Source organism: Psittacula echo (genome assembly GCF_963264785.1).
Source record: "Psittacula echo genome assembly, chromosome: 3".
Lineage (NCBI taxonomy): Eukaryota > Metazoa > Chordata > Aves > Psittaciformes > Psittacidae > Psittacula > Psittacula echo.
The window spans coordinates 60,262,904-60,288,622 of record NC_137736.1 but is presented as its reverse complement, the minus strand read 5'-3'; the positions used below and the strand labels follow the sequence as shown (position 1 = coordinate 60,288,622).

At 42.1% G+C, this 25,719-nt stretch overlaps 1 protein-coding gene across 1 annotated transcript in view; it reads right to left on the bottom strand.

The window, feature by feature from the left end:
• The window catches only part of NMS (neuromedin S), a gene marked incomplete at both ends in the record, with an annotated part of 28,594 nt that overhangs the window by 226 nt on the left and 2,649 nt on the right, over positions 1 to 25,719 (bottom strand). Inside the window, 5 exons of the mRNA XM_080613530.1 lie at positions 743 to 824; positions 12,507 to 12,601; positions 22,142 to 22,172; positions 23,122 to 23,163; positions 23,608 to 23,643. Of these exons, the coding sequence (XP_080469656.1) occupies positions 743 to 824; positions 12,507 to 12,601; positions 22,142 to 22,172; positions 23,122 to 23,163; positions 23,608 to 23,643 (286 nt within the window). The remainder of the gene's footprint in view (positions 1 to 742; positions 825 to 12,506; positions 12,602 to 22,141; positions 22,173 to 23,121; positions 23,164 to 23,607; positions 23,644 to 25,719) is intronic.

Below are 25,719 nucleotides of genomic sequence, written 5' to 3'. Positions count from 1 at the left end.
TATATTGGTTGGTATATTGTGTACCTGCAAGTGGTAGCTATAGTTACTGTATCTTGGGCCTGGGATGAAGTGACCTTCTTGAAACAATAAGGAACTCATGGACACAACCAGGTCCTGGGCATGTTTGAAAGATCAAAGGAGAACAGTTGGGATTGGTAATACTAAAGGTTATTTGACAGCTTGGCAAAGTGACTGTTCCATTACCTAACTTGGCAATGAAACTAACTTTAAAGGTGTCTTGAAGTGAACTGCCTTCATTATAATACTAAAAATCACACCCACAGATCAAAAAGACCTCTCCTCTGAGCATGCGGAGGGATTAGAAGGAATGACTAATCCTCTCTAAATATTATACATAGCAAATGTTACTTGTACATTCCAACCAACTATTGTAACTGGGAGTGTACTACCTTGTAACTGTTGTGTATAAATGTAACGAGAAGGCTGGTATTGGTGTGCTTCGTTTGTGGAACAGGCCACCCAGCACCCAGACCTGAATCGAAACAGTCTCTCTCCTGAGCATGTGGAATTGGCTTACTGCATGCCAAGCATGAATCTGCAGACACTGAGGAGTGGGTTAAGTGTGGTGACCCAAGTACATTTGGGATCAAGAGCCACTCCCTAAAAAGGGCACCTCTGTCTTCCCGAAGAATTGAGCAGACCTTGTGCTTTCCTCTCAGAGGAGAAACCTGCTTCCACCTCTTCCTCCTTTTATGCTCTAGCCAATGGACAGCACACTCACCCAGGAAGGCGTAGCCCAGCTCCGAGTCACCAGAAAAAGACCCCAACACAACCTGCCAGTAGGCCTTAAGACTCTGTTTGTTCTGGGCATGAGGAAAAATTGCTGTCTCCACCAAAGGCCTGAAGTGGAAATCCAGAAGCCCCATTATAACATCATGGACATCCCATTAACACCCATGTATCCTGAAGCACGCTAGGGCACATACCCTGGGCTAAGTCTGGCTTACTGAAAGGAAGGCACAGCCACCTTTTCTGCTTCTGAATTAAAATAAAAGAGTAGCTGCACTTTGAGAGGACACCAGTCCTTAGGGTGAGTATTTGGATGCGTGCACTCCTCTCCCAGGGCCCTAAGGTAGAGAAGCTTAGGACTCACCCAGCTTGGACTAGATGCTGATCCTTGTGGGAAAAGTGGCTGAGAACTTTAAATCAGAAAGGGCTATGGAGCCTTCCAGCAAGGCAGCCTGTGAGCTAAGGGCTTTGGCATCACAATTTTGGAGTCTTCTGCAGGTCCTCCAAAGTCTTTTGGCACTGACCTGCAGTTGTACCCAGCATGCAGAAATGAAGGCTTAGCTGTCGGTGCCAGTTTTGTGGTATGAATTATGAATGTTTTGTCAAAGCCTGGGCTTCCAGAGGGACCTGCTGGTTTAACAGTCATCTTCTGCGGCTGAAATACCACATGGCTTCTGGTTGGAACCTATTTTGAGCACTCGAAAGCAAACAGAAAAAGCAAGAGCAGAAAGCGTGCATTTATTTTCTATAAGGTGCTCAAAACCATTCATTTGCATTGACATTTTTGCCCATGTGAACTGAGAGGAACTAGCCAAGGACCCTTAGCACCGGAACCCTGCTGTTCCCACAAGAAACCCTGAGTCCCACCTAGGGCAGAGAGCTACCAGAAGAGGGTGCAGAAGCCCAGATCTTATGAGCAGCCGCATCACGTCACGTTGATGGGGCTCAGACGCAGCGTGAAGACTAGCTCTTTGTGCCCAGGACACACGTAAAGTAATACACACCTTCCCCTCTCCCACCCAAATAAAGATAAATTGTATTTGCAAAGCACATTTCCCCTATGTACTTTTATGTTTTAAATCAAGCTTCAGCAGGAAAGAGAGGACTGTTTTTACACATGGTGTACAGACATAAATACTTCAGCCAGAGTTGGTGAGAGCTGCTAATTGTCACAGTAAGACTGAAATATAGCTGTGTCTCAGCCCTTGGAAACAGCCTGACTTCCTCATCCCCCCAGAGAACTTGCATCGGGGTATCTTTAACACGTTCTTCCTTTCCCCTCAAATCAGGGATTAGGAGGAAGATAAATCACATGTGGTAACACCTCATTAATTGTCCAGGTGAACCACTGATGAGGAGAAAAAGCTGCTAATAAAGAGGTTCTGCTCCGGGTGTAGAGGGAATGATGTTAGGTGGTTTGCTTACCTTTGAGTGCAGGCTATAGCAAAGCATAGGCCAAAATAACAACTTTTTGAAGGTCGTGGGCTGTGTGAAAGGTTTGGATTTATTGTGGACTTTATGTTGTTTTGTAAGTTAACTGTACTAGTAGCACAGCATGTCTGTTGTGTGAGTAAGCAGAACACGAGAAGTATCATCTGATAATAAGGATAAGGAGTTATGGCTTGATTTGCTTCGCTTCTTTTATGGGCTGGGACTTTTTAGTTTTTCCCTTCCAAATTTTATTCTGATTTTTCTTAAATGTTTAAATCTCTTTTTAAAAGCCACACAAAAATTCCCAGATGTTAATTTAGTGATGGATGTTCTTGCATACTGCAAACAGCTGTGCTGGAAGCTAACTGTGCTGTTTACTTGTAGATTAAAAATGTTATTTGAGTATTTTTGCCAGACAAATTTTAAGAGTGCTCTGACTGGACTGAATTTCCTGAATCTTGAGTAAATAGATGGTAATTTTTATTCTTCACGTTGTGCTGTCTGAATCAATTTTAACTTTCCCTAGTGCAGAGCACCTCCAGTACTCTCATTACAGCCTGGGAATATCACTTGGGGGATTAATTTAGAACTTAGTATGAAAACTTCTTGGAGTATTTTGGGTGGAAGATGCTGTGGGCTGCAGGAACTCTCCAAAATGTATGCTGTAAAAAGGTTATAGTAGTTAAACTCCTAGCTCTGCTATTAATGAACTGTGCTGTGTGGCTGTCTTTTCTGAAGAAAAGAACAAGCTTTCTTCCTGATGTGGAAAAAGCAGAAACTGTAACTCACCTTGCTATTGTCTCCTCTTGCTATCAGTTAGCTGTAGCCCAAGTACCTGGCTAACTTGAAGACCTCCAACCCCTTGTGTCCTCACCTGTCAGCATGTCTGGATGTGGAAAGAAGCATGTAGTGGCTGGCAAATCTGGTGATGCATTGAAGAAATCCAAATTAGCCAGAGCTGGTCTGCAGTTCCCCATGGTCTCATCTACAGGCTCCTTAAAAGAGGGAACTATGCTGACAGGATTGGTACCTCACAGCTCTTATCCTGTGTGACCGTTGCTCAAGGTGAGGTTATGCCAAATAGTCCTTCCCAGCTCCTCCCTAAGAAAACTTCCAGAGATCCTATTCCTTCTCAGGAGAAAGGTGGTAGCCAGTGAAACTTGCTTTTCCTGGGCTGGCCTGTTCACTTATGGATGATGTGACTCAGTAGCACTAATCTGTATGTGTCTTTGCTTCTTTGTCAAGTGTTTTTTTTTTTTCCTTATAATTTTAATATACTTCTAAAGTTTGCAATAAAGTTTCTAGAATGCAACACTGTTGTCCTTTCTTTTCTCAGCTCCCTTTCCAGGGATGGTGGAACACAGAAAATATCAAAGAAGTCTGGCATACCACCCAAATAAGTTTTTCTAATATCAAGTACGTGTTTACTTTTTGAAAACATAATAGGTAACTGCTGTGATCTGGCAGAAAAGTCAAGACCCACGCTGCTGTTCATGTGAACATTTTTACATCACAGATTATTTAAAATCCAGTGCAATATTTGTGATGTTGGTAGAGGTGATTGTTTTGCTTCTGTCTATCAGTGCAGAAAAGCAAAAGTCTCCACATCCAAATGAGGCCCCTGGCCTCTGCTAAGTCATTAACAGTCTTCCCCCAGGAAAGTGCCCAGGGTTTCTCTGTTCACAGTGGGTGCTGGAGCTTGCTGTTGAAATGGAAACCAGGGATCTGCTGCAGCTGCATTAGTATCTCTCTGCCCCTGGGGCAGTGTCTCACAGATTTCATAGCATCTCGCACAGAGAAGAGCTGGCTAGGACCAGCTTCCTAAACTATAGCTGGAGCATGAACTTTTTTACTTGAAAGATATCTGCCTGTGCACTAATGGTAAAAGACTCAATCAAGGTAATAATTCTGTGCTATTTTAAGCATGGTGCTTACAGCACCCTTTGCTAATCTGGAGAACTGTGTGTCAATCATCATGCTGCTCCTGTGAGCCTGCTTTGCACCACACCAAACAGACTCTGCAAGGCACGGCCAGTGCTCAATCAGCTTCTAGAAGTGCCTTCACCTGCCATTTTCTGTGTGATGAAAGACAGAGTGAGCTGTGTGGTTCTGCCTGTACTTACACCCAAAGGAAAGAGTTTGTGGTGAAGCACTGGTCCAAGACAAAACTCAATTTTCAAAGTACTTTTTTTTATCACTACTGATCAAGAACAATCTCCTTTGCTTTCTCCTAGTTCAACCCACTATTAAATTAACCAGATAGTGCAGTGATCTGAAAACTCACCCTCCTAGTTTCAAAGTAACAAAGGGTAGACGTTTCCTAACCCAGCTGCTCAGCAAAACTTCTGTTGGGCCAGGGCTCAACTTCTCAACACTCATATATTAAATAAAAAATACTGTTCAGAGTGATTCTGGAGAAAAGAATGACTGCGTGGCCGATGGGGACAAGTCCTAGAAGAGAAAGAGCCCAGTGTCAGAGGCCCTGAACTTTCCCAAGCTCTGCAGCATGGTCACAGAGCAGCTTGACCACTGCTGGCAGCAGAAAGAGCAGTAGTACAGGTTGCTGGGTTTAATTCTTGATGACTGCAGCAAGGTGAGGTGTGCCCCCTTTCAGCTGTAATAAATTAGCAGCCAATCAGAAATACTGCAGTTCTCTGCAGTATCCTAATACTAATACAGCAAATATTAGGCTTATTTCCAGAGGAGATCAGCTTACAAGTTGCTGAGCTCTACAAGGAGTAGTGGTAATTTTTAATGCTCTCAAAGACAATAGTGAGTTGCTCTTGTGTTTGGTCCTTGATTGTTCTTCATTTTGAAGGGCTGAATCATTGCTCACCCAGGTGGCTTTAAGCAATGCAAGAATTGGTAAAGATACGGCTTGCACTGTTGAGTTTAAAGGCGGGGCAGTGCTTGTCAGAAAGTGTGGTTTGGGGTAGTAGTGGTGGTGTTGTTGAGGAAGAAGGTAAGCTAAGGGTCTATTCATGTGAGTTTTTAAGAAATTATAGCATGTTTTCTTTGTGTTAGGCAGCCATTGTTTGTCTCCAGGAGTTTTAGGGAGTTCTGTGTTTGGTGTAAGGCTGCTTAAAGAGCTTATTTATTTAGTCTTGTAGGATATTTTTAGAAGTTTTTGAGGCCTGTAAACATCTCCTGAAAGAGCTCTTTATGGTATTTTTAAGCACTTCAATTTGATATCTGATTTAGCTCCTCTCCTCTGGGTAGAGCTTCTCAGTACTTAAAAACAACTAATGTTTAAAACTCAAGACAATTCTGTATACAGATTTGGTTTTAAGTTTGTTGACCAGTTGCTTTGTGTTATGCATTGAAGAGTTATTGGTACTATTCATTACCAGAGACTTTGTGATGGGGTTTGTTAGGACGGATCCAGTACCATACAAGAAGATTGCACTTGTGTGTTTACAGTAGCCTGATGTGCAGTGTGCTGAGCAGAGCAATTTTGGTGTCTGATGTAAACCAAAGCTTCTCTTCTTCCCGTAAGTCTTGTTCCTGATTGTGGCCTGTTATCTTGCAGCTGTTGGTCCTTTCACCTCTGCAAGGCAAGATCCATTTGAAGTGGTTTCCAGTAGATGAAATTCTTCTCTGTTGTTCTTACTTCAGAGAGAGATACAAGTTTCTATGTCTGGCTCTCACAAGCCCATCATTGCAGAAACTGCTTAGGTTCTCATGAGGAGCAAGTTCAATAAAGCTTTCCTGAAGGGTTTCTGAATGCTTGCAAGTGTCTTGAAGCTTAGTTTTCTTAACCTTTCTCCTTAAGAGCAGCTCTTCCTTGTTACTGAATCAAAAGACTTTGCTCCTAAGTTCTTACTGTCTTGAAAAGTTCTGGAAATCTAGCAGATGGATGACCTGTTGATCTGACTGAGCTTGTAAGTGCCTCTTGGCTGGGAGCTTGCCATACTCTTCCCAAGCAGCACCCTGACCTGTTTGCTCCTTCAGACAAAGTATGAACAGCTAGCAAACTTTCTGAGATGGAAAACTGACTTGTAAAAGAATTAGGCAGTGAGTGAAATGAAGAGGAAGAAAGGACTACAGTTTTTGTGTCTGTTCAGTTTGGGGTTTTCTTAATTCTTTCTCTTTTTATCCTAGATTGATATCTGAATGGAGAAGAAAACCACAAAGTCCCATCCTGGGCCAAAGAAATCCAAATCAGCCAAAGCTAATCTGCAGTTCCCTGTGGGTCGCATCTACAGGCTCCTTAAAAGAGGGAACTATGCTGACAGGATTGGTATCGGCGCTGCTGTCTACCTGGCTGCAGTGCTGGAGTACCTGAGTGCTGAGATCCTGGAGCTGGCGGGGAAAGCTGCGTGGGAAAGCAAGAAAACCAGGATCCTGCCCAGACACATCCAGCTGGCTGTGAGAAACGATAATGAGCTGAACAGGCTCTTATGTTGTGTGACCATTGCTCAAGGAGGGGTGATACCTAGTATTCATCCTGAACTTATTTTCAAGATGACTGCTCTGGTTAAACCATCCCACCAACATGCCTAGTCACAGGAGTTCTAAGTGCCACCAGGCTCCTGACCTTGGGGTTAACCCTGCCTTTCCCCACAGCTCAGTTTTTCATGCTGGTTGGCCTTTTTGGTCAAAATTTCTGTGGGTGTCTACCTGTGTGTATGCCTGAAAAGCCACTAAAAGCAGGGTGGCTGGCTAGCTTTCCCTAGTTACATCCTTCAAATGAAAAAAGTCTATGTACATGAATAAATAGGTGTGGAAAGTATTTGTGTCCAACTTATTCCCTTCTATAGAATATTTGTTGCACCAAACAGAAGATTTATTTTTTTTTTTTGGCAGTGCAGTTTCTTAAGGAAACCTGCTTTATAGTCTTTAAAGCTTGTGTCTCTGTGTATGGCTGAAATCTCTTTATTCGATATATGCAGAAGTCTGCTTCATCTGATCACTTTAAACCTCCTCATGGGCACAGGTAACTAACTATTTTAAGTAGATGCACTGGAGAGACGACCTTATAATGGTGGTAAAGCTGATGAATTATCTTCTTTAAGATTTGGATATGTATGTAAGGCTGTGCTGTGGCTTTGGAGTGCCGCTGCACACTCTTTGGTCCAAAGATGGTGTTGGAATTGTCCTTTCAGTTTCTGGATTGATGTTGTACAATCCAAGGAGTCTTCTACACATAGTATATGAACCTTGTCAGTGCTTGAGCCTTAAAGAAACTAGAATCTACAGTCTTCTCTAGTTTCTTCTAGAAACTCTTCTTCCAAATATGTTTTCCACCTCTCTGATACTGAGAATCTCCTTAGCTGCTTTGAGGCTTGTTCCATTAGGATTCAGATCAAGGAAACGTGTTAAAATGCAACGCATAAAGTGGCCTTTTCCAGGACCTTCCTAAACCCTTCTGCCTATGCCATTTGAAAGGCTACTTAAGCACTGTTAGATTTGCACTCTGGATTGCAACATTATGGTGGACACACATGAGTATTAGTGTCTGCTGTGCTGTGGAAGACTTTAAAAGCTTCACCAGCATGATGCCATTCAAATTTAAAAGTTCAATACTTCTTGTATTCATTAGAATAATTGCATTATTAGGTGTTTGGATTATTCCATTTGTAACACAGAACAGGAAGCCCCTTGTGTCCACCATCTTCACATATATAAATCCAGCCAGGTAAAAAGGCTGTTTAAAGAACTGCTGAAGACTGACATTAGAAGCCCAAAGTTTTGGGAGCTTCTGTTTCGTATAATAATCTATATTGTGCTGCTGCTTTCTCTAGTGTAAGTCAAATATTCTGCTGTTTTTTCTGGTCTGAGAATTGAGACTTTTTGGAGAATGGGCTGCAGGGTGCTCATCTCTTTGTATAGGCAGGCTAGGGAATTTAAATGAAGAGGAAGAAGCCAGGAATGAGGTATTGTGGGACTGCAAGCAGAAGACTATGTATGTGAAACCTCTAGCAGGTGTGTAAGCTGCAAATATCTACTAGAGGCTAGACTAGAAGAAAACCAAGGGAGAACAGTGTTGGTGTCAGGTCAGTCTCAGTATAACTGGCTGTTATGAGCACTAGAGATAAGTGGCTTGTAGTGTGGACAGTAGAAAAATCTTGGTTTGAGGGCAGCCATTGCTACCTGTGTAAATGTGGCAACCTTTGGCTAGAGATCTAGAGGGCGAAATGCTGCTGCTGACCTGTACCACAAACCAAACTCTCAGTCTTGAAAGCAACGGTGGCTCCTTAGGGGGCTGCTGAATGTTTTCCTACAGCAGTTTCAATCAACATTGACCTTATGAGCTGTGGTTGAATCAAAACAGCCCCCTGTTCTCCTGTCAGGCTGACGGTTGTATCTCATGCTGTGTTGGCTCAGAGGCTTGCTCCTTGCCTGTTCGAACCAGCTGCCCACAGCATGGGTGCCTCTGCAGTAGCAGGGGCTTGCTCTTGCTGTGCTGTACCACTCAGGCTGCCCACAGCATCAATGTGAGCCAGGCTGCTGTGCTCGTATGAAAAGCTTTCATTTTCTTTTCTCTTTCTTTTGATTGTTAAAGTAAAACACCACCCTTCACGGTGGCGTTGGCACAACTTGAATATTTCCATGCTGGCAGGAGGAAGTGATCGAGGGTGGGATAATGGCTGGAGCTGCTGAAGAAGAGGCTGTTTTCAATGCTTCTGTGATATGGGCTGCAACTATGAACCCCCATGGATATTTAAAAGGTCTCTGTCTGGAATTAATGTGTATAACACCAAGTACATGAATTGAGACATGACCTATGGAGCATGAGGTTTCAGCAAACACTTGTGCTTATAAAAATCCTACCCCCCCACACACACAGAAAAAGGGGAAATTAATCTTTCTCCAAGTATCAGCAATTATGGAGAGGAGGCAAAGCTTGATGCTGGCATGTGTAAGAGCATACAACTATCTCAAAGAGCTGTGTGGCCTGTGCTGGGACAAACTAGCTAAGAGATGCTGCTGCCACCCAGGGTATAGGACTCTGCCTGAGACCTGATCAGAGGGAGAGCAGCCATTGGAGTGATGCTGGTTGGTCTCTGTGTCCTTGTTGCCGAAAAAACAGTTCAATACTTCTTTTATTCAACTCATCGAGCTTTAGTGGAAAGTTTATGTAGACTTAAGTGCGACTACAGGGTGCATCCTGCTACTCCAGAAGCAGCAAGTTTGGGAAGATGTGGTCTTTCACAGCTGAGTGCCCAGAAGATTCTCTGGGGCCTGCAGCTCACATTTGCCAAAATGCAAGGTGGGGAAGGCATCCCCTTCAGCAGTAGTTCATCCTCAATTACTTGGCAAAACTCAACAGATGAGAACCAACTAGAAGAACACTGGAACAAGGAGAGAACACTGGCTGGTCCAGGGAGAGCCACAGAGAAAGAGCATCCCTGGAGCATTCAAGAGTCCCAGCAGCTACTGTACAGCTCTGCTCTGTCTTTAGTAGAGCTGATCTACACACATATTGGTTCCATACAGAAATATGCCTTGCTGTGGCTCTCCAGTTCTCTACAGCTCTTCTGTTGTACTTCTAAATGTCGAACAACCAGAGCATTCATTCCTGCTTTTTTAGTTGTGAATTCTCAAGGCAATTGAAAATATAATGCCCAACATTAAGATATTAATTTTAGGAACTCATTAATTCTATTTCTCTCATGCAGCTGTGAAGCCTATTTTGTCTGTCTTTTGAAGATACGTTATGAATGCTTCAATGGGGAACTTTTAATCTTTGATTAAAAAAAGCCAGTCTCAGTTTAAATACACAATAAAACATACATTCAGTCTTCTAGCATATTCTCAGCCCTGTACACTGCTCTACCCCAAATAAATACCTGATAATATGTGAAACATATGGTTTGTGAAGGCTGTCCTAGCAGCTGGGTCAGATTCTGCTCCTGTTTTCACCGCTGTTACCAGCTTTACATCTCTCTGTCTCTCTTCCTCAGCTCTCCTTTGTGTCACAACTTACATACTTCCATGACTTCAGAGGACACATTGTTTGTTAACTAGCTAAAGTTATTGACTATTTTGAGGCTGATGGGTGTTTTAACTACTGGGAAATTATTGTTTTGTTTATGCAAGCAGCTGATTAGACTCCCAAACAAGGGGTTATGTGAAGGGAGTGCATGGAAGAGAATGGCACAACCATTTCCAGCTTTGCGATGAAAGTGAATTCTTTCCAGCTTGCTCCAACTATCCCAGTGCTGTGCATAGCATCTGTGAGAATATTTTTGCCAGCAGTGTCATGGTGGGGTTTCTTAATCATTCTAGCCTCCGACAAAAGAATTCATTTACACTCAACTGGCAACCATTTCAACATTAATTATGTCTGCAGCAACCTGGCAGCTGGGGACAGGAGTCAGTCATATACTTAGAAATGTGTAACCAACGAACCACCAAAATGTGCAAGCTGACCCTGGGTTATCTCTGTGCTCTGATCTCCCTTGAAAGCAGGGAATGGGGAACGTGGTCACTAGGCTGAGGTAGCTTTTAAATGCATTTGCCAAAGCGGCAGACTCAGAAAAAGCATTCACTGCCTCAACTTGCTAGTTGCTTCCTTTGTCAGAGTGCAAGCTCTCTACCTGCCAAGCCAAGGAAGGCACACACATGTTCTTAGGCATTGCCTGAGTGTCTGGGTGCCTCTTTTCTTCCTAAGCACCATAATTCATGCATCTTTCTACTCATGCCTCAGGTTCAGGAGGCTTTCATGGTTTCCTCAGGCTTGGTTTGGCTGCTATACTTTCATTTGAACTTACTCCTCCCAGGAGCTGCATTATGCCAGCACCTTGCTTTGTACTATGTCTTGAATCTAGGGTTCTGAACTCCCACCAATGGGAGTTCATTGACTCATGGCAAATGAAGGCACCATACAGAGCCAGCACAGCAGCAGAAAGAGGGAACCTGACTCTTACTCAGTGGTTAGGTGAATCAGCAGTGATACTGTTTCTTTTTTCCTTATTTTTTAATGTCTAGTCCAGATGTGATCTCAACCCATGAGTGCATTTCTAGGCATCATGCCATGCAGACTAAAAGGTAGAGTCAACAGGCTTACCTTGCAGAATGCAAAAGAAGTGCATTTAGTAACCTGAAAATAGCTGTCCTTCATCTAGGTCAGAGGAAAAACTTGAGTCTTTCTCCTTGTAGAATGCGTTGAATCCAGGGCACTAGTTAAGCTGGAGTTAATGGCAAAACAGTGAGGGGCCGTGTCGAGCTGTCACAGCACTTGGCCGACTTTCTCTTCTGAAACTCTGATAGCTCTGAGTTTCAAACATGCCCAGAAGACAGTGAAATTTTCTGCTTGAACTAAGAAACAGATTACTTTTTTGAGCTTCTCTATTCATTCAAACATCATGGAGTTGCTTGATGAGGCTTAAATCATACTCAGCTAGCTGAATTCACCAAGGAAGGAGCTTGCTGCAGTAAGGGAACTCAAACATGGCATATGCATCTGTTTAGGAAACATTAAGCATCTGTTACTTAGCCTGGCCCCTCTCCCCTCCCAAGTTTTAACTTCCTTATTTATTTCAGATTTACTTTTATTGATCTCCCCTGTTTGAGTCATTATAACACATCAGAAAATGTACCTGGGACCCAGCTTTTCCAGGGTACCTTATACATGTATGCTGCTCACTGCGACACCATTCAGTAGTAGACCTGGGAAGCCTGCCACAATGTGCTTCCTATTTCCCAGTCTGAGAGCTTCTTTCTGCATGTCATCACACAGGCCCGATTGTCACTGTGACTTAGGTTTTAAATGTGTTGGCATTGGTGGAGATACACTGGTGTGGAACTGTTTTGAGATGTGGACCATGGCCAACTTTTGGCTGAGAACTTCCCTTGTGCCCTCCTGATGGGCGTAAGGGGCATGTCTTCCATGACAAGACAATGGCAGCAATAATAAATCCTGGTAAAATAATATCAACTGAGTGCTTCACCGTCACTTAATAGTGCAAATTGAAGCATTCTTCTGAGAAATTCAAAGATGTGCACACTGGGACTCCTCACATCTTGTTTCTCTTTCAAGATCACTCTGTCTTCAGATAGGCCTAGTCTTCCTTCCTCTGAAATCATGGCAAAAGATCCAGAAACTGGTGAATCCATGTCTTCTAACACAGATTATAAATTCAGTACTAGTCTATGGTACAAATGAGAATGCAAGTTATTAAGATCTTAAGAAGGGATCTTCTTCCCCTTCAACCCCTTGTAACCCATCTCTTTTCCTCCATGGATCCATACATTTGTTTAAATAGTCATTTTTGTAATTTTTAAAAAAGTAAAATGACTTCCACATCCAGGAGGTTTTAACTTACTTTCACTACATTAAGAATCTACAGTACCTCTAAAAAAAACCCCTTTTCTGGTACCTGCTTCAAAGCAGGTTTCTCCTCAGAGCGTATTCCAAAGGAGGAAGGGCTGAAGAAGTTGCTGTTGGGAGAAATGGTGCTGAAGTGGTGAGGAGCTATGAAATGGGAGAAGGGAGATGAAAATGCTGTAAAAATAGCAAGAGCGGGATAGACAGGGAAAGAAAGAACAGTATAAATATCTGCAGGAAGTGAACGTAAAATTTATTGTGTGAAATGGCATTTCATGATAGAATAAAGCAAAAGAAAAAAAAAAAAGAAAATTCCCTTCATGGCAGGAATTACTGGGTGATGTTCTTTTGTTTATGCTATAAAGGTTGTCAAGCAAGACAAATGTCAGGATACTTTCTGGCCGTTCTGGCTCTGCATTTATACCTTCTGTCCCATTACGTACTCAACAGGACCACTGATATTTTCCAGACATACTCTTCCTTCCACAGCACTTGCTAAAAGTGAGCACAGCTCATTAAGTTTTGTACCAGCCTTGGCAGGGGCAACCAACAGATCAAATGTCTGCTGCTGAAGAGGAAGCAAACACAGTGATGACACTTCACTGCTGCCTTACAACACATCAGCAGAGGAAAAGAAGCATGGGGACAGAACAGCAGGAAAAGTTTCTTTCATTCCAAGTGTTACCAGTCTAAACAGGATGAATGCAGGACTGGGGTTTAGCACTGCAAAATGTACACTGAAGACTACATAAACAGTTTTTGGAGTAGGGCTAGTTTCTCTGGTAAATAATGATGCATTAGTGTAAGAAGATAACAATTTTTATTTGAAGATAAATTGAATATAAGGATAAAAATCTCTTACTTGACTATAAGGTAAACTGTGACAAATATTACTGGTCTATTACAGTAATTAATATTATTTACTCTAGACACAGGGATTGGGAACAAAATCAGACAAATACCTAAATCATCAGCATTTGGCTTCCTTGGAAGGTTAAAGTTTTATCCAGGCTGATAAATAGACACTCTTGAGGATTTTGAAGCTATTTCTGAACAGAAATTAACTGGGTATCATAACAAATCTTTGAGGCTAAGTAACCATACCCTTGTTTCACAAACAGGGAAGCTGAGTCAGGTGGAAAGGTCCTATCTTGGTAGCATACATGCTTAACTTCATATCCTTGGGTAAGCCTCTGCTAAACAAAGTGCTTGGTAAGTATGGAAATCATGCCCTTAGGTGGTTCACTGAAATGTAGTGGTACTGTTACAGATCAAGAGAGCTAGAACTAGAGCTCAGACATTCAATTTCCCATTTTATACACTCCCTACTCAGCTGCCTTTCTCCCTTCTGGTTTTGGTCTTCTTCCTAAAAAAGCGACATTTATGGCAGCACATAATTTGCTTGCTTATCCATCTGTCCTCACCTGTTAACTTCTGAATCTGTTGAGCGTTTCTAGGCAAATAAGATGCAGAGCTGAAACCACAAGCTGATTTCTAACAGTTATATGGAAACAGGTAACCCTGTAAAAGAAAGAGCTCCAGTGTGTGTCCTGACTGAAATAAGGGTCACAGCATAATCTTATGCTAATGAAATGGTAGCAAAAACTAACTTTAATTAAATACAAAATGGCAGATCTTCGTCAAAGTACAAATCTAATATAAATAACTTTGCTAGTTCTGTTGATCACGTAGTTGCTAATTTACTTTGGTAAAACAAGAGGTTAATTGCACAGTAGTTTTGCACATAGCTAGTTCTCGTATATCCCATGATACAGATTTCAGTTTAGTCTAGCCATGTGTAACTGAGGCTGGCACTGACTGAATTGTAAAGCAAAGCAATGAAAAATTTCAGAACATAGCACCTCTGGCACCTCTCTTGTTACTGATGCTGCAAAACATATTTATCTTGATGTAGCGTTACTTTCCTAACTCAATTGTGGCATGGTACAATTGTCAAGGAGAATGGATGTTTTCAATAACACCTATTAGAAAATGTGTGTACATGGTGCTCCACAATTCAATGAAGCTGTGGGCAGATGGGAGCATGGAGATGTAATGTTGCCTGGAAAAGCTCTTCTTCTTCTACCTGTCTAGAAGACTGATGTTTCTGATCAATATCTCAGTTGTGCAGAGAGCTTGCATTTCACTCTGTACTGAGATTTGGGGTTATAAGCTTGCCACCTTTGCTTGCTTTGTAAGGTGAGGAAATATCCCAACTTACGGCCTGGGAGAGCCTTGTCCAGGTGAGTGCAAGGGATGCGTAAGGTCCGCTGAACTCATTTGTTACCTGTGCTAGGAGCGGGACAAGCACAGCACATCAGCGGCTCCTGCACGGCCAAATTTGATATTGGCGTTGCCCTCTGCTGACCAGTCCAAATATTGCAATGCTAAACATCCTTGTCCCCTTGGAAGTCAAGTGTGTGCTCCACTGCATGTCACAAAACAGTGACTTTGGGTTATTTTAGATGATACACAGTCTGTGGATCTATACAGACTATACACAGCTGTGCAAATGAAGGAAAATACGTGGTATAAGACTACCAAGTTATTATCAAAGGCTATTTTTGGTGTTTATTTATGTAGCAGAGTCTCTGGTGTAGTCCCCAGACAGGCCACGCTGCCCAGCAGGGTAGGTGGCTGCAGCATGTCCCTTCACTCCAGGGTCGTCAGAGGAGACATGAGCTTGTTCCTATGCTGATTGAGGCTCCTGGATTTTGCTACCAGGTCACACTTTTTGCTAAGGGTCCCACAGGATTGCCAGTCCTTTTTGCTCTGAGGTCCATTCATGTGTGTTCTGCATTTTTGCCTTCTCCGTTGGAAGTTCTAGGCCATATTTAGGTCTTTTGCTGGTTGATGTTTAGATATCTATATTCCAGAAGCATATGTTTTTTGTGCACACATCTCCCCTTTGCAGTAATTCATTAGGTACTAGCTGAACTGCTCTGCAGAAACCCCAGGGCACAGAAGCTTTGTGTAAAGGTATTAAAAACTTTCTCCTTTGAAGTCTGCCATATGTTCTCCTTCAGACTTTCTCTACTGATCTTGCAGCAGATTTAAGGCTAATAGATAGATGGTGTTTGCTGTACAAGGTTCTTTGCCCCAGAGAAATGTCAAAAATATAGATGGTGAATCATAACCAGCTATAAGATCAGTCACATTTTTGTTTCTGCACTGTGGGAAAAGTAGATCCAGAGATGACTGGAGAAGGAGACTTGGCAGCTACTCCTAGTTGTTCAGTGAAGAAACCTATCAGGGTGATAGATGTATAGATTAAGGCAGTTTACAAAGTCCAGTCCAGTCAAACATATGCTTTTACCCTGCTTAATAATGTAGAGGGGTGGCAATTGTCTGGAACAGATAAGTGAAACAAATCTTCAAAGTGATCTCCAAGTAAGAATCCGCCTTGGCTGCCTGTAGAGACCCTCTGATCACTGCTCAACTCTAAGATCCCAGCAAAGAAATAAACATTTTGTTGCTGTGTTTAGAATAACAAGCAAGTCTGTCTTGAGGCTGGACTTCATTTGGCAGCCTCACGTGCACTAGGAAAATGCTAGAACAGGATGCTGGCAGCTTTTGGCCAGCCTGTCGAGCACTTACGTATCTTCTGCTCAACCGGCTATGTTAAGCAAATGGTTTTAAATCTCCAGCAGATAGATCTGCAATTTCTGCAGCTACTTCCTGAGAATTGTGAAAACCAGCAGTCAGCTAATGTGGGTTAGTTCCTAAATGGTATTTCATGTCATGCATTCATGACAGTTATTTCAGTGGCTGTCGATCAGCCCTTATTGCCAGTCATGTGAATTCTCTCACTGAATTTTCACAGGACTCCAGTTTGTGTGCAGTGTGAGTTTGCAGGTCGCAAATGGGCTTTTCCATTTTTTTTTTTCCCATAATCCACATGCTTCCTTTTCCATCCTGAGATGTTTTCTGTCATGTTACACAAACATTCCAGAAGTAAGGACAGTGTCCTTCCCAGGTCTGCCCTGCAGCTCCGGGAGTCTGGGTCCACTTGTCACAGCTGTTAGTGTGACAAGTGTTATCATGAGATAAAAGTATGCAAAGTATGTAAGTGCTGGGCTCTCTAAGATTATATCTTCACTTCTCCAGAAGCAGCCAGAGCAACTTCAAGCTGAAGTATGCTAGATATTCAATAAAACAACGGTGCTACTATTTCATTAAATGAAACGTAACTAGGAATAAACATTGCATCATGGTGTAACACTGAAGACAGAAAATGCTGCCGGCAGTTATTTTAGAGCTGGGACTTTTGTAACTTAGATTCCAAGTGAGGTGTTGGTACCCCTCGTGAATTTTTATGACCAAGAAAAGGTAACTCTGCCTATCAGTCAGTGCTTCTGATAGTCAGATTTAATGTGAATCTTTCCTCATTCTAAGCTTACCTCTCCTGGCAGTATCCACCCGTGGCCACGGTGGATACTGCCAGGAGAGGTGAGCTTAAAATGAAACATTTACTCATTCCCCTTTTCAAACTTTCCTTCTTGCTAACCAGCCCTACTTCATTTCAGGCACCAGCTTTCCTGAATGAAACCTCCACCTTTCCTCTCTGCTGGGCTTTCTCCTGTTGGTCCCCCTCTTTCTTCTCAAGTGCTACTCTCTACATAAAGTCTTCTGTACCATCAGCAGTGCAACACCTCCCATGTCATAGTCTCTACAGCTTCTCATTCATTCCACATCGTAATTTTGCATTCTCCCCAACACTGTGATATTTGTCTGTCTACAGCTAAACATCTCCTTTGCTGCAAAGCTTCAAGTCATTATTCTTCAGTATGTGTAATACCTGCCTGACATCCTCCATGAGCCGTACATATTTTTTCCACATGTATCTTTGCCAAGACCATCCTGAATGCTGACTCTGTCCTCCAGTGCTTGCCATCCCTCCCAGCTTGCTGTTGTCTGGGTATGTCTGTAAGTATGCTGTTCCCTGTGGCAGCTGAGCAGGGAATGAGTCTGTCTGAGGCGCTAGAGAAGGTCTGCTGGTTTTGGCTGGGATAAAGTTGATTTTCTCCATAGTGGATTTGTTTGGATTTGTGGATTTGTTTGGATGTCCACAGTTTGGATTTGTGCTGGAAATGGTGCTGGTGACACAGGGATGTTTCCATTATTGTTGAGCAGTGTCAAGGCCTTTTCTGCTCCTCACACCACCCCACCAGCAAGTAGGCTGGGGGTGCACAAGGAGCTGGGAGGGGACATAGCCAGGACAGCTGACCCCAACTGACTCAAGGGATATCCCACACCATATGGCATCATGCTCAGCATATACAGCTGGGGGAAGAAGGAAGGAAGATGTTCAGGGTGATGGCGTTTTTCTCCCCAAATAACCCTTATGCATGATGTAGCCCTGCTGTCCTGGAGATGGCTAAACACCTGCCTGCCCATGGGAAGTAGTGAATGAATTCCTTGCTCTGCTTGGCTTGTGCTCATGGCTTTTGCTATACCTATTAAACTGTCTCTATCTCAACCCACAAGTTTATTGAGGGGCAGTGAGTGAGCAGCTGTGTGGGGCTTAGTTGCTGGATGGAGTTAAACTATGTCAGAAGGTTTTCCTCTCATGCTTCCTGCTCTGGCTCTTCAGTGAGCAGTAGGTTGTAAGGCCAGGCAGCACTCGCTCCCCCACCAGCAAATACATTTCCAGGTCTCTTGCTGTGTGCTCTGCAGGGAAATGCCTTGCTAAGCCTGGCTTGAGCAGACCAGGCTTTTAACGCAGGAGATCCTGGGCAAGACTGAAGTGATTTTCGAGGAAAGCTAGATGGCACGAAGGTGTGTGCTCCTGGATATGCCTGTTTTCCCAAGAGCTGGCAGAGCTGTCTCTAATCACACGCTCTAAGCTGTGGCAACTGGTCTCAGGAGTCAATTAAGTGTTAGAAAAAATGTTCTCCTTTGCAGCTTAAATGTATTGCCTCTCAGTGTAATTGACTCTCTCTTCTTGCTCCTTTTTATTACAAGAGGATGGATAAGCATTGGATTTACTCTCCTAAGCACACTCATTGGTTGCATACCTTGTCATGTCACTTTTTATTTGCCTCTTCTCTTGCTGACAATGGAAACAGCTTTTACTTCCTTTTCTTGCAGATATTTTTTCTGTGCTTCGAATTGTTGTCTCCCCCTTGACCGTGCTCCTTGATTTCTGCTTTGGTTTTTGCAGTGGGATGTTCAGGATGAGTTTTGAGCCAGGGATGCCATTTACATTTCAATACTCTTAACCACTCCTATTCCACAGGTGACATTTGTCTTGCTCCAGGGAGCAAGGGTTTCTACTGAGCAGTGAACAAGAGCTCTCCTGTACCTTTTACAGAGGAGCCACAGTTACTACAGAAATACAGCTGAGGAACCTAAGCTGGGTCCTTACCTGCAAATTACCACCTTATTTTTATTTAACCTGCTTTTTATTTAACCAGTTTCAAGGACCAAATAGATGTTATTCATGAAACCTGTCATGGGTGGAGGAAGCCACTACTGATCAAGAGAGCACAGCATGATTTACCCATGGCACAGTATTGCTATGGGTTAACCATGGCCAAATAACAGCTCAGCCCCACACAGCCGTTCACTCATTCCCCCTCCCAACCAAGATGGGGGCGGAGAAGGAAGGGTAAACATGAGAAAACTCATTGGTTGAGATAAAGACAGTTTAATAGGTAAAGCGAAGCAGAAGAAGGAATTCATTGCTTTCCCTCAGCATGCAAATGTTCATCTCCAGCAAAGCAGGCCTCTGTCATGTTTAATGGTGACTTGGAAAACAAAAGCAGTGACTCCAAATGTTCCACTCTCTCCTGCTTTCACCAGCTTTATATGCTGAGCATGACATCATATGGTATGGACTATGACCCCTTGGGTCAGTTGGGGTCATCTGTCCCAGCTATGCCTCTTCCCAGCTCCTTGTACCCCATCAGTCTGCTCACTTGTGAGGTGGTGTAGGAAACAGAGAAGGACTTGACTCTGTGGGAGCACTACTCAGCAATAGCTAAAACATCCCTCTGTTATCAACAGTGTTTTGGTCACAGACCCATACAAGCTACTGTGAAGAAAATTAACTTCATCCTAGCCAAAATCAGTACAAATATTTATGCAGAGCTGAGTAAAACTTGATACTGCTCAGCTTAGCCTTTGAGGTGGAACAGGCCAGAAGTGCCAGGTTTCTCAGGATTTATTTTTAAAGACAGAGGTATTCTTATGCCTTCCTGCAGTTTGCATGCAGCTGTACCAGTGTAACTGAGATGGGATCATGCCGTGTACTAGGACTGAGGAATCAAGGAGAGAAAAGGAAAATAACAAAGGGCTTGAAGAAGCCAACACTGTGGGACTCCACGTTGAGGAATTCCAGCCTGGTGTGTATCTCCAGACCCTGGCTTTTACTATGCTTTTTTCTTAATAAGGAAGTAGCTGCTTTAAGTTATCTGGCCATATATGTCTTCACCTACCAGAACAGATCACCCCACCGCACATTGTGCAAGCACAATTGGCTGGACCACAGGTTTAAATGCATGATTTCAGTAAAAAGGGCAGATGTTCAGAATATCTCTCATAAGTGACTCATTTGTGCTTTATGATAGCCAGTAAGGCAAGGCTGAAAAACACACAGCATCTGACCAAATAGTGCCTATGTGTAACAGCAATACTTGCTTCCCTTCTTTCAAAGTACTTTGGATTCAGCAGTTATCACACTCAAGCCCTTAGTTACGAAAACCAAGAATCAAGTCATCAAAATATCGATGATGATTCTAACATCTCATCATGCTGTTTGGGATGCATATTGTGAAATGCCAAGGAAGTATATTATTTAGTCAAAAGGGCAAGCTGGTAATTCATGACCCCATTAGAGAAGATGCTACAAAATGTACTGTTGGATTGGAAAATGGCCAATATTCTGATGATTGATTTCCTTTGAATACAGTTGGAACCATGCAATGCTACACTATAGCCCAATGAGGTCTAGTACCCACTTCAATAAAAAAAGGACAACAATAATTAATGGTTGCAAATTTATTACATGGAACAGCAAAATCCAGGCAACTGAGTCACACAATAGACAATGAGAAATCTCTTTATGTAAATCAAGTCTTCGCACTGGTAAGTTGACCAATGAACTTCATATTCCATGGTATTCTGAAACACATGAACACATTTTATGTTGAGATGTTGGTCTGAATATGACTTAGGATTCAGTTCTGTATGCCTAGTCCTTCTCAAAGTTAGACATGAAATATCTTTAAGTTCTAGCAGAAGTTTGATGGATGAAAGTCTGAAAGTTCAGATAAGTGCCTAATCTGTTACTTGTACTCAAACATGAAACCTCCCTCTTCATACAGTTCTCTCTCCACCCTGTCCTAACTTCAATGTCCTTCTTTTAGAGTGTGGAGGCATAGTGTGCATCTTGCAGCCAGACTGGCCCAGGGGGCTGAGCTGTGGATAAAATTTACTGCTGTATGCAAGGCCAGGGCATGGTTAAAAAGTGGTAGCTTCTACACCAGCATTTCAGTGATATGCGGTTGATAGTCCAGCAATTCTGCTAACACCAGAGTACTCTGAATAAGGTACTTTCATGCAAGTTTAATCTAATTGGTTTTGAACTGTTTTGCCCCAAAACTCATGCTGCCAGTTACTCTAAACAGATCTGGGCAGCACTACCTCCCTCTGAAGGTTTCATAGCTATGAAATATCTGCTGCACACATGTGGACTTAACCACACAAGAATAGCTGCCCTGGCTCAAAGCAGAGATCCATCTAGCTCCTTATCTTCCTTTCATCCATGAGAAGCAATGGACACCCAGGGCACTGCCCAAGACAAGAGCAAACAAGTAGCAATGCTGATCTACAACACTACCAAGCCTTCGTTGGTTCCTTTCTTTCTGGAATGGTTTAATCCTGAATATCCAGCAAAGTTTCTCTTTCCTTGGGTTTCCTTTGCAGGGTTTTTTTTTTTTGTTTTTTTTTTTTTTTTTTTCTTTTTCTGTTCTTCTGTTCTGTTCCCCCAGAAAACCCCAACCCTTTCAATCAACCGCTGGAAGTAACTCTTACATTGCAAACAGAAAACAGTGATCGTTATTGCAAGATAAAAGGTTGGAAGATGAGAGACTGAAGGAGGGGACACGTGCATTGACTGTCTTGTCCATTTCCCATGAATACCTTTAATAGACACATTCAAAGATGGATATGCAAACGCTAGGTGATATTAGTTCTCGTCATCTTCCTTCCTTACATCCCCACTCCTACTCTTTCTAGTTAGTTTACCCCAAGGCAGGTCTTAATTCTAATGTGAGGATAACTCTTATCTGCAAGCAGAGATCTGTATTAATGGGATCTTGTGTAAGATTAGGCGACTGATAGCCTCTTGGAACAGAGTCTAGTTTTTGTGTTCCAAGTACAATTTATACCCTCTGGTTTTAAGCTTTATAACTGCTGTACCATTTCCATATTTTCACAGAGGAGGAAAGCTCCTCCTTACTGAACCTTAAAGAGAGAATAAAACAGTACTTGTCAAGAGCGTATACTGGAAGTCTCTGAGCATGAAAAAACAAGCATTTCTGCCCAAAAACCTCCTGGTGACAATATGAAACATTTGTGTGGGGGTCTAGGTTTGTAATAAGTTGCAGTAACTCCTTCTGTCATGAAGATCATTATTAATAAAAACCCAGAACAAGTTCTCGTCACTTTAGGATGCCTACTTACCACTGCTTTCGACAGTTCTTCCATTCCGAGGCTGAAAAATATAAAAATTATATGGTTGTGCAGAAGTATGAGATGCCAGATTTATAAGCACACCAAAATACATCTCGCGCCATGCAGACAGAGTACATAAGAAGGCTGCAGTAAGATTGCCTTTAAAGGGACAAGAGGTCAAATACCAGGGGATCTTTGCAGGGTGGGTTTTGCCTTTGAATTTGAGAAATATTCCTTCAGCCTCTGGCCAAATGGTTAAACATTCTGGATTTAACTACTCTCATTAAGGGTCTTGGTCCCAATTCACTGGGATACTATATGCAGGTGCCCAAGCAAGAGCATATAAATACCACCACTGAAAGCACCTGGCCAGACACACTTGAAGTAAGCCAAAATGTAAATTGCAGCTGAACTGGTACTCTGGTTACCTGCTATGACCTACTTGATAACTTTTTAGTTACTAAAAACTGATTTGGTGTTAATCAGTGTGTCAAACATGAACAAAAAATTAGACCATACCATAGTTCAGCAAGACAATGGGTGAAAAAAAACCACATGAAAGATATGATGATGTCCATAATATTGCTTTGGCTTTTCACCCTACTACAGTGTGCCGTCTCTTTCTGGCAAGACCTTTCAGACCAAGTGGACATTCAGCTCACACACATTTTATCTAACAAATTTAGGATCAGTGCACCTTGGAGATACAGGTCACATGCTACTTCTATCTTTGGATAATTTGGCTCAAGATTAAACATTTGCAGAGTCACGTCTTCAAATAAAAAAGTGCTTAATCCATTACTACCCCGGATCTCATTATCTTGTCATCTTTTAATGGAACCAGAGATTTATAAGCAAACAGCTCCCTAAGCTTTCAAACAAAGAATATTTGGCCTCTACTCAAAAGTGAAGAAAGAATTTGTGAAGGGAAACAGCTGTTCATCTACACTGTCTGTGATTCAGAATCTTTAAGTAAGAGTTTCAGATACCCTGAAAAGGAAAAAAGGCCGTCCCAGAGTCGCATGACTATCCTGCAAAATAAAACACAAACAATAACAAGGTACTTTAAACACAGTTCCATAGACCTGTTGACAAGTTTCAGTGTCATTCCATCAGAATATCAATAATTCAGGGGCTTTTTCGGCAGTATGTAAACAACAAGATGTTGTTAGTCCCTGATGTCCATTCATCTGGAATGCTGATTAAAAATTAATACCCAAAGGGCACTGTCAAGAACTACCCATTCTGCCTAGTGTATATATACTATATTACCATAATTAAAGGTTCAAGGGCTTTAGAAAATGTATAAAAGAAAGCTTTACACATATTGGATTGCTTTGCAGGGAAAAAGGTCAGCACAGCTCACTTCCCAACCATTGGAAAAAAAACATCAAGCTGACTTTAGAAAAAGCAGCACAAGAAACAGGCCATACTTTCCTGTGCACTGCTGCTCACTTGTCTTCACATTTACCTACCTTCTTTGCAAACTTTGCAGCAGCGATCTGTGATTCCTGCAAGTGGACAGTGAAAGTTAATCAAGATGCTGTAATTTCTTTGGTTGGTTACAGCAAATCCTCCATCAATGATGAGGTTGCTGCACTCCATGTGAAAAAGAGATAGTCTTACACTTATCACAGACAGATGTAAGAACAGTAACAGATACTTTGAAAGGTTGATTTTGAACCTTGCCTTCTCCAATGTTACCCTGTTCATTACAATCATTCAACATGCTTCCCTTGTTGTAGAACCAAGAACAGCCGTGCTCTGGCAGGTGAAGCAAAGCTCAACCTGGAGTAAATTCCACTCTTCTGGCTTGAACTCTACGCATAGCTCTTATCTTGTTAAAATGCGGTTGCTCTTCACTTTTCAGACTGCCCTTGTTTTTAACACAGGTATGATTGCTGGTTTTAAGCCTTCCCCTGCACCCTTTATTCTTCAGGAAACTGCTCATTTTTATTACTCAGTCTTACACCAAGGAATAGCATCTTTCCTCATGACTTAATGCGAGCATTCTGTGTCTAACCAAACCCTGAACTAGCAGTCTGGTAACTCAGCCACGTCGAGGAACCTTTGTGCCAATGGCACTGCTGCCGGCCTGCCTGCTCTCAGCTAGGATAGCTCTGTGTGCTGCAGTCCAGTTATATCAGTGAATTAGATTGAACAGTGAACAGATTTAGTTACCTGGAGCAGGCACATATAATGAGCAAGGACGTGAAAACAGGGGATGAGAACACAGGAAAAGCATATAGATGAAACTGGAGAGGAGAAATTATAAAAGACAAAATACACAAGCAACAATGAAAGAATCATGATTCAGAGTATAAGACAAGGATTTCTGTGATTCAAGCCTCAAGACAATAATTTATAGAGCAACTGACATCAATTTATAGGGCTATAAAATACAATGAAAGAAAAAAGTGCTCAATCAAGGTGCTTTAAAGGATGCAGAGGAGGAGACTAAAGCAAAGAGATAGTGTGAAATGCTAGTTTTGTTACAAGATTATTATTATATACCACGCAAAGATAGAGACTGACTCATGACTTAGGCTGCAGTTTCAAATATCCCAGCTAATTTAAACAGGTGAGAGTTTATATGGTAAAAACTCAGCTTCAAAACAGTGTGCCAGCTTGACTTTACGATGGAAACTTGAAACTCTTACAGAGATGATTGTGCTGCAGCCACATTTAGATAGCTCTTTTTTATTCTTTTGAAAGTGCCATCTGCAAGATTTACCCAAAGATTAGACATTGAAGTTAAATAGTCTATTAGTTCTCCCAAAAGATTTTAAATTCTCCAGATGGAATTCAAGTCCCATTAACACCCAAATTGCCATTGACTTTCCCTTTCTAGTTCTAAGGACTCATTTCTTCTCTTGAAACACCATCTATTTTCTCTACATAATCTATAACTTAATGAACCAAATTTGTTTTAAAAGATCCATATAAATATAGGATCATGTAGAAAGTTTAAGTCCAGCTGAAATCAGTAGGATTTCATAACTGTTTCTTTGGGTGCGCTACATATAGACACATGTCTACAGTGTCTTCTCAAGATTCCTTGTGGACTGAGAGAGAAAGTACAACTTCATGTAATAAGAGATTTAACCAGTTGGGTAAAACTTGCTATTTGACATAGTCCTTTTTCCATATTTCACACATACATTTGCTTTGCCACTTAATCATACCCCTAGAAATCATATTGCAGATATGGAGCTGATATTAGTCATATCTCTCAACAGAATACTGTACCAGTTTCAGCTCCCAGTCTTGAGGACACAGAGTGTGAATTTTTTGCCAAGTTAATAACTAAAATAGTAACCAGGAATAGGGCTCCATTTAAAGTTACCAGATGATTCTGAATGTCCCCTTACTAGCCAAGCTGCAGAAGCATAGGAAGCAATACTGAACTCAAAAAAATTTAGTAGACATTTAAGACTGAAATGCTGGATTTTTTTATACAATCAACTTCAGTATTGTAGAGTTTTATGGCTGCTTTAGGAAATCACACTGGCAAGAAGAGATATTGAAATACATGTCAAAATACTTTATTGTAGTCTTGAAGGCTCTGCTTGTGATTTGAAACAACA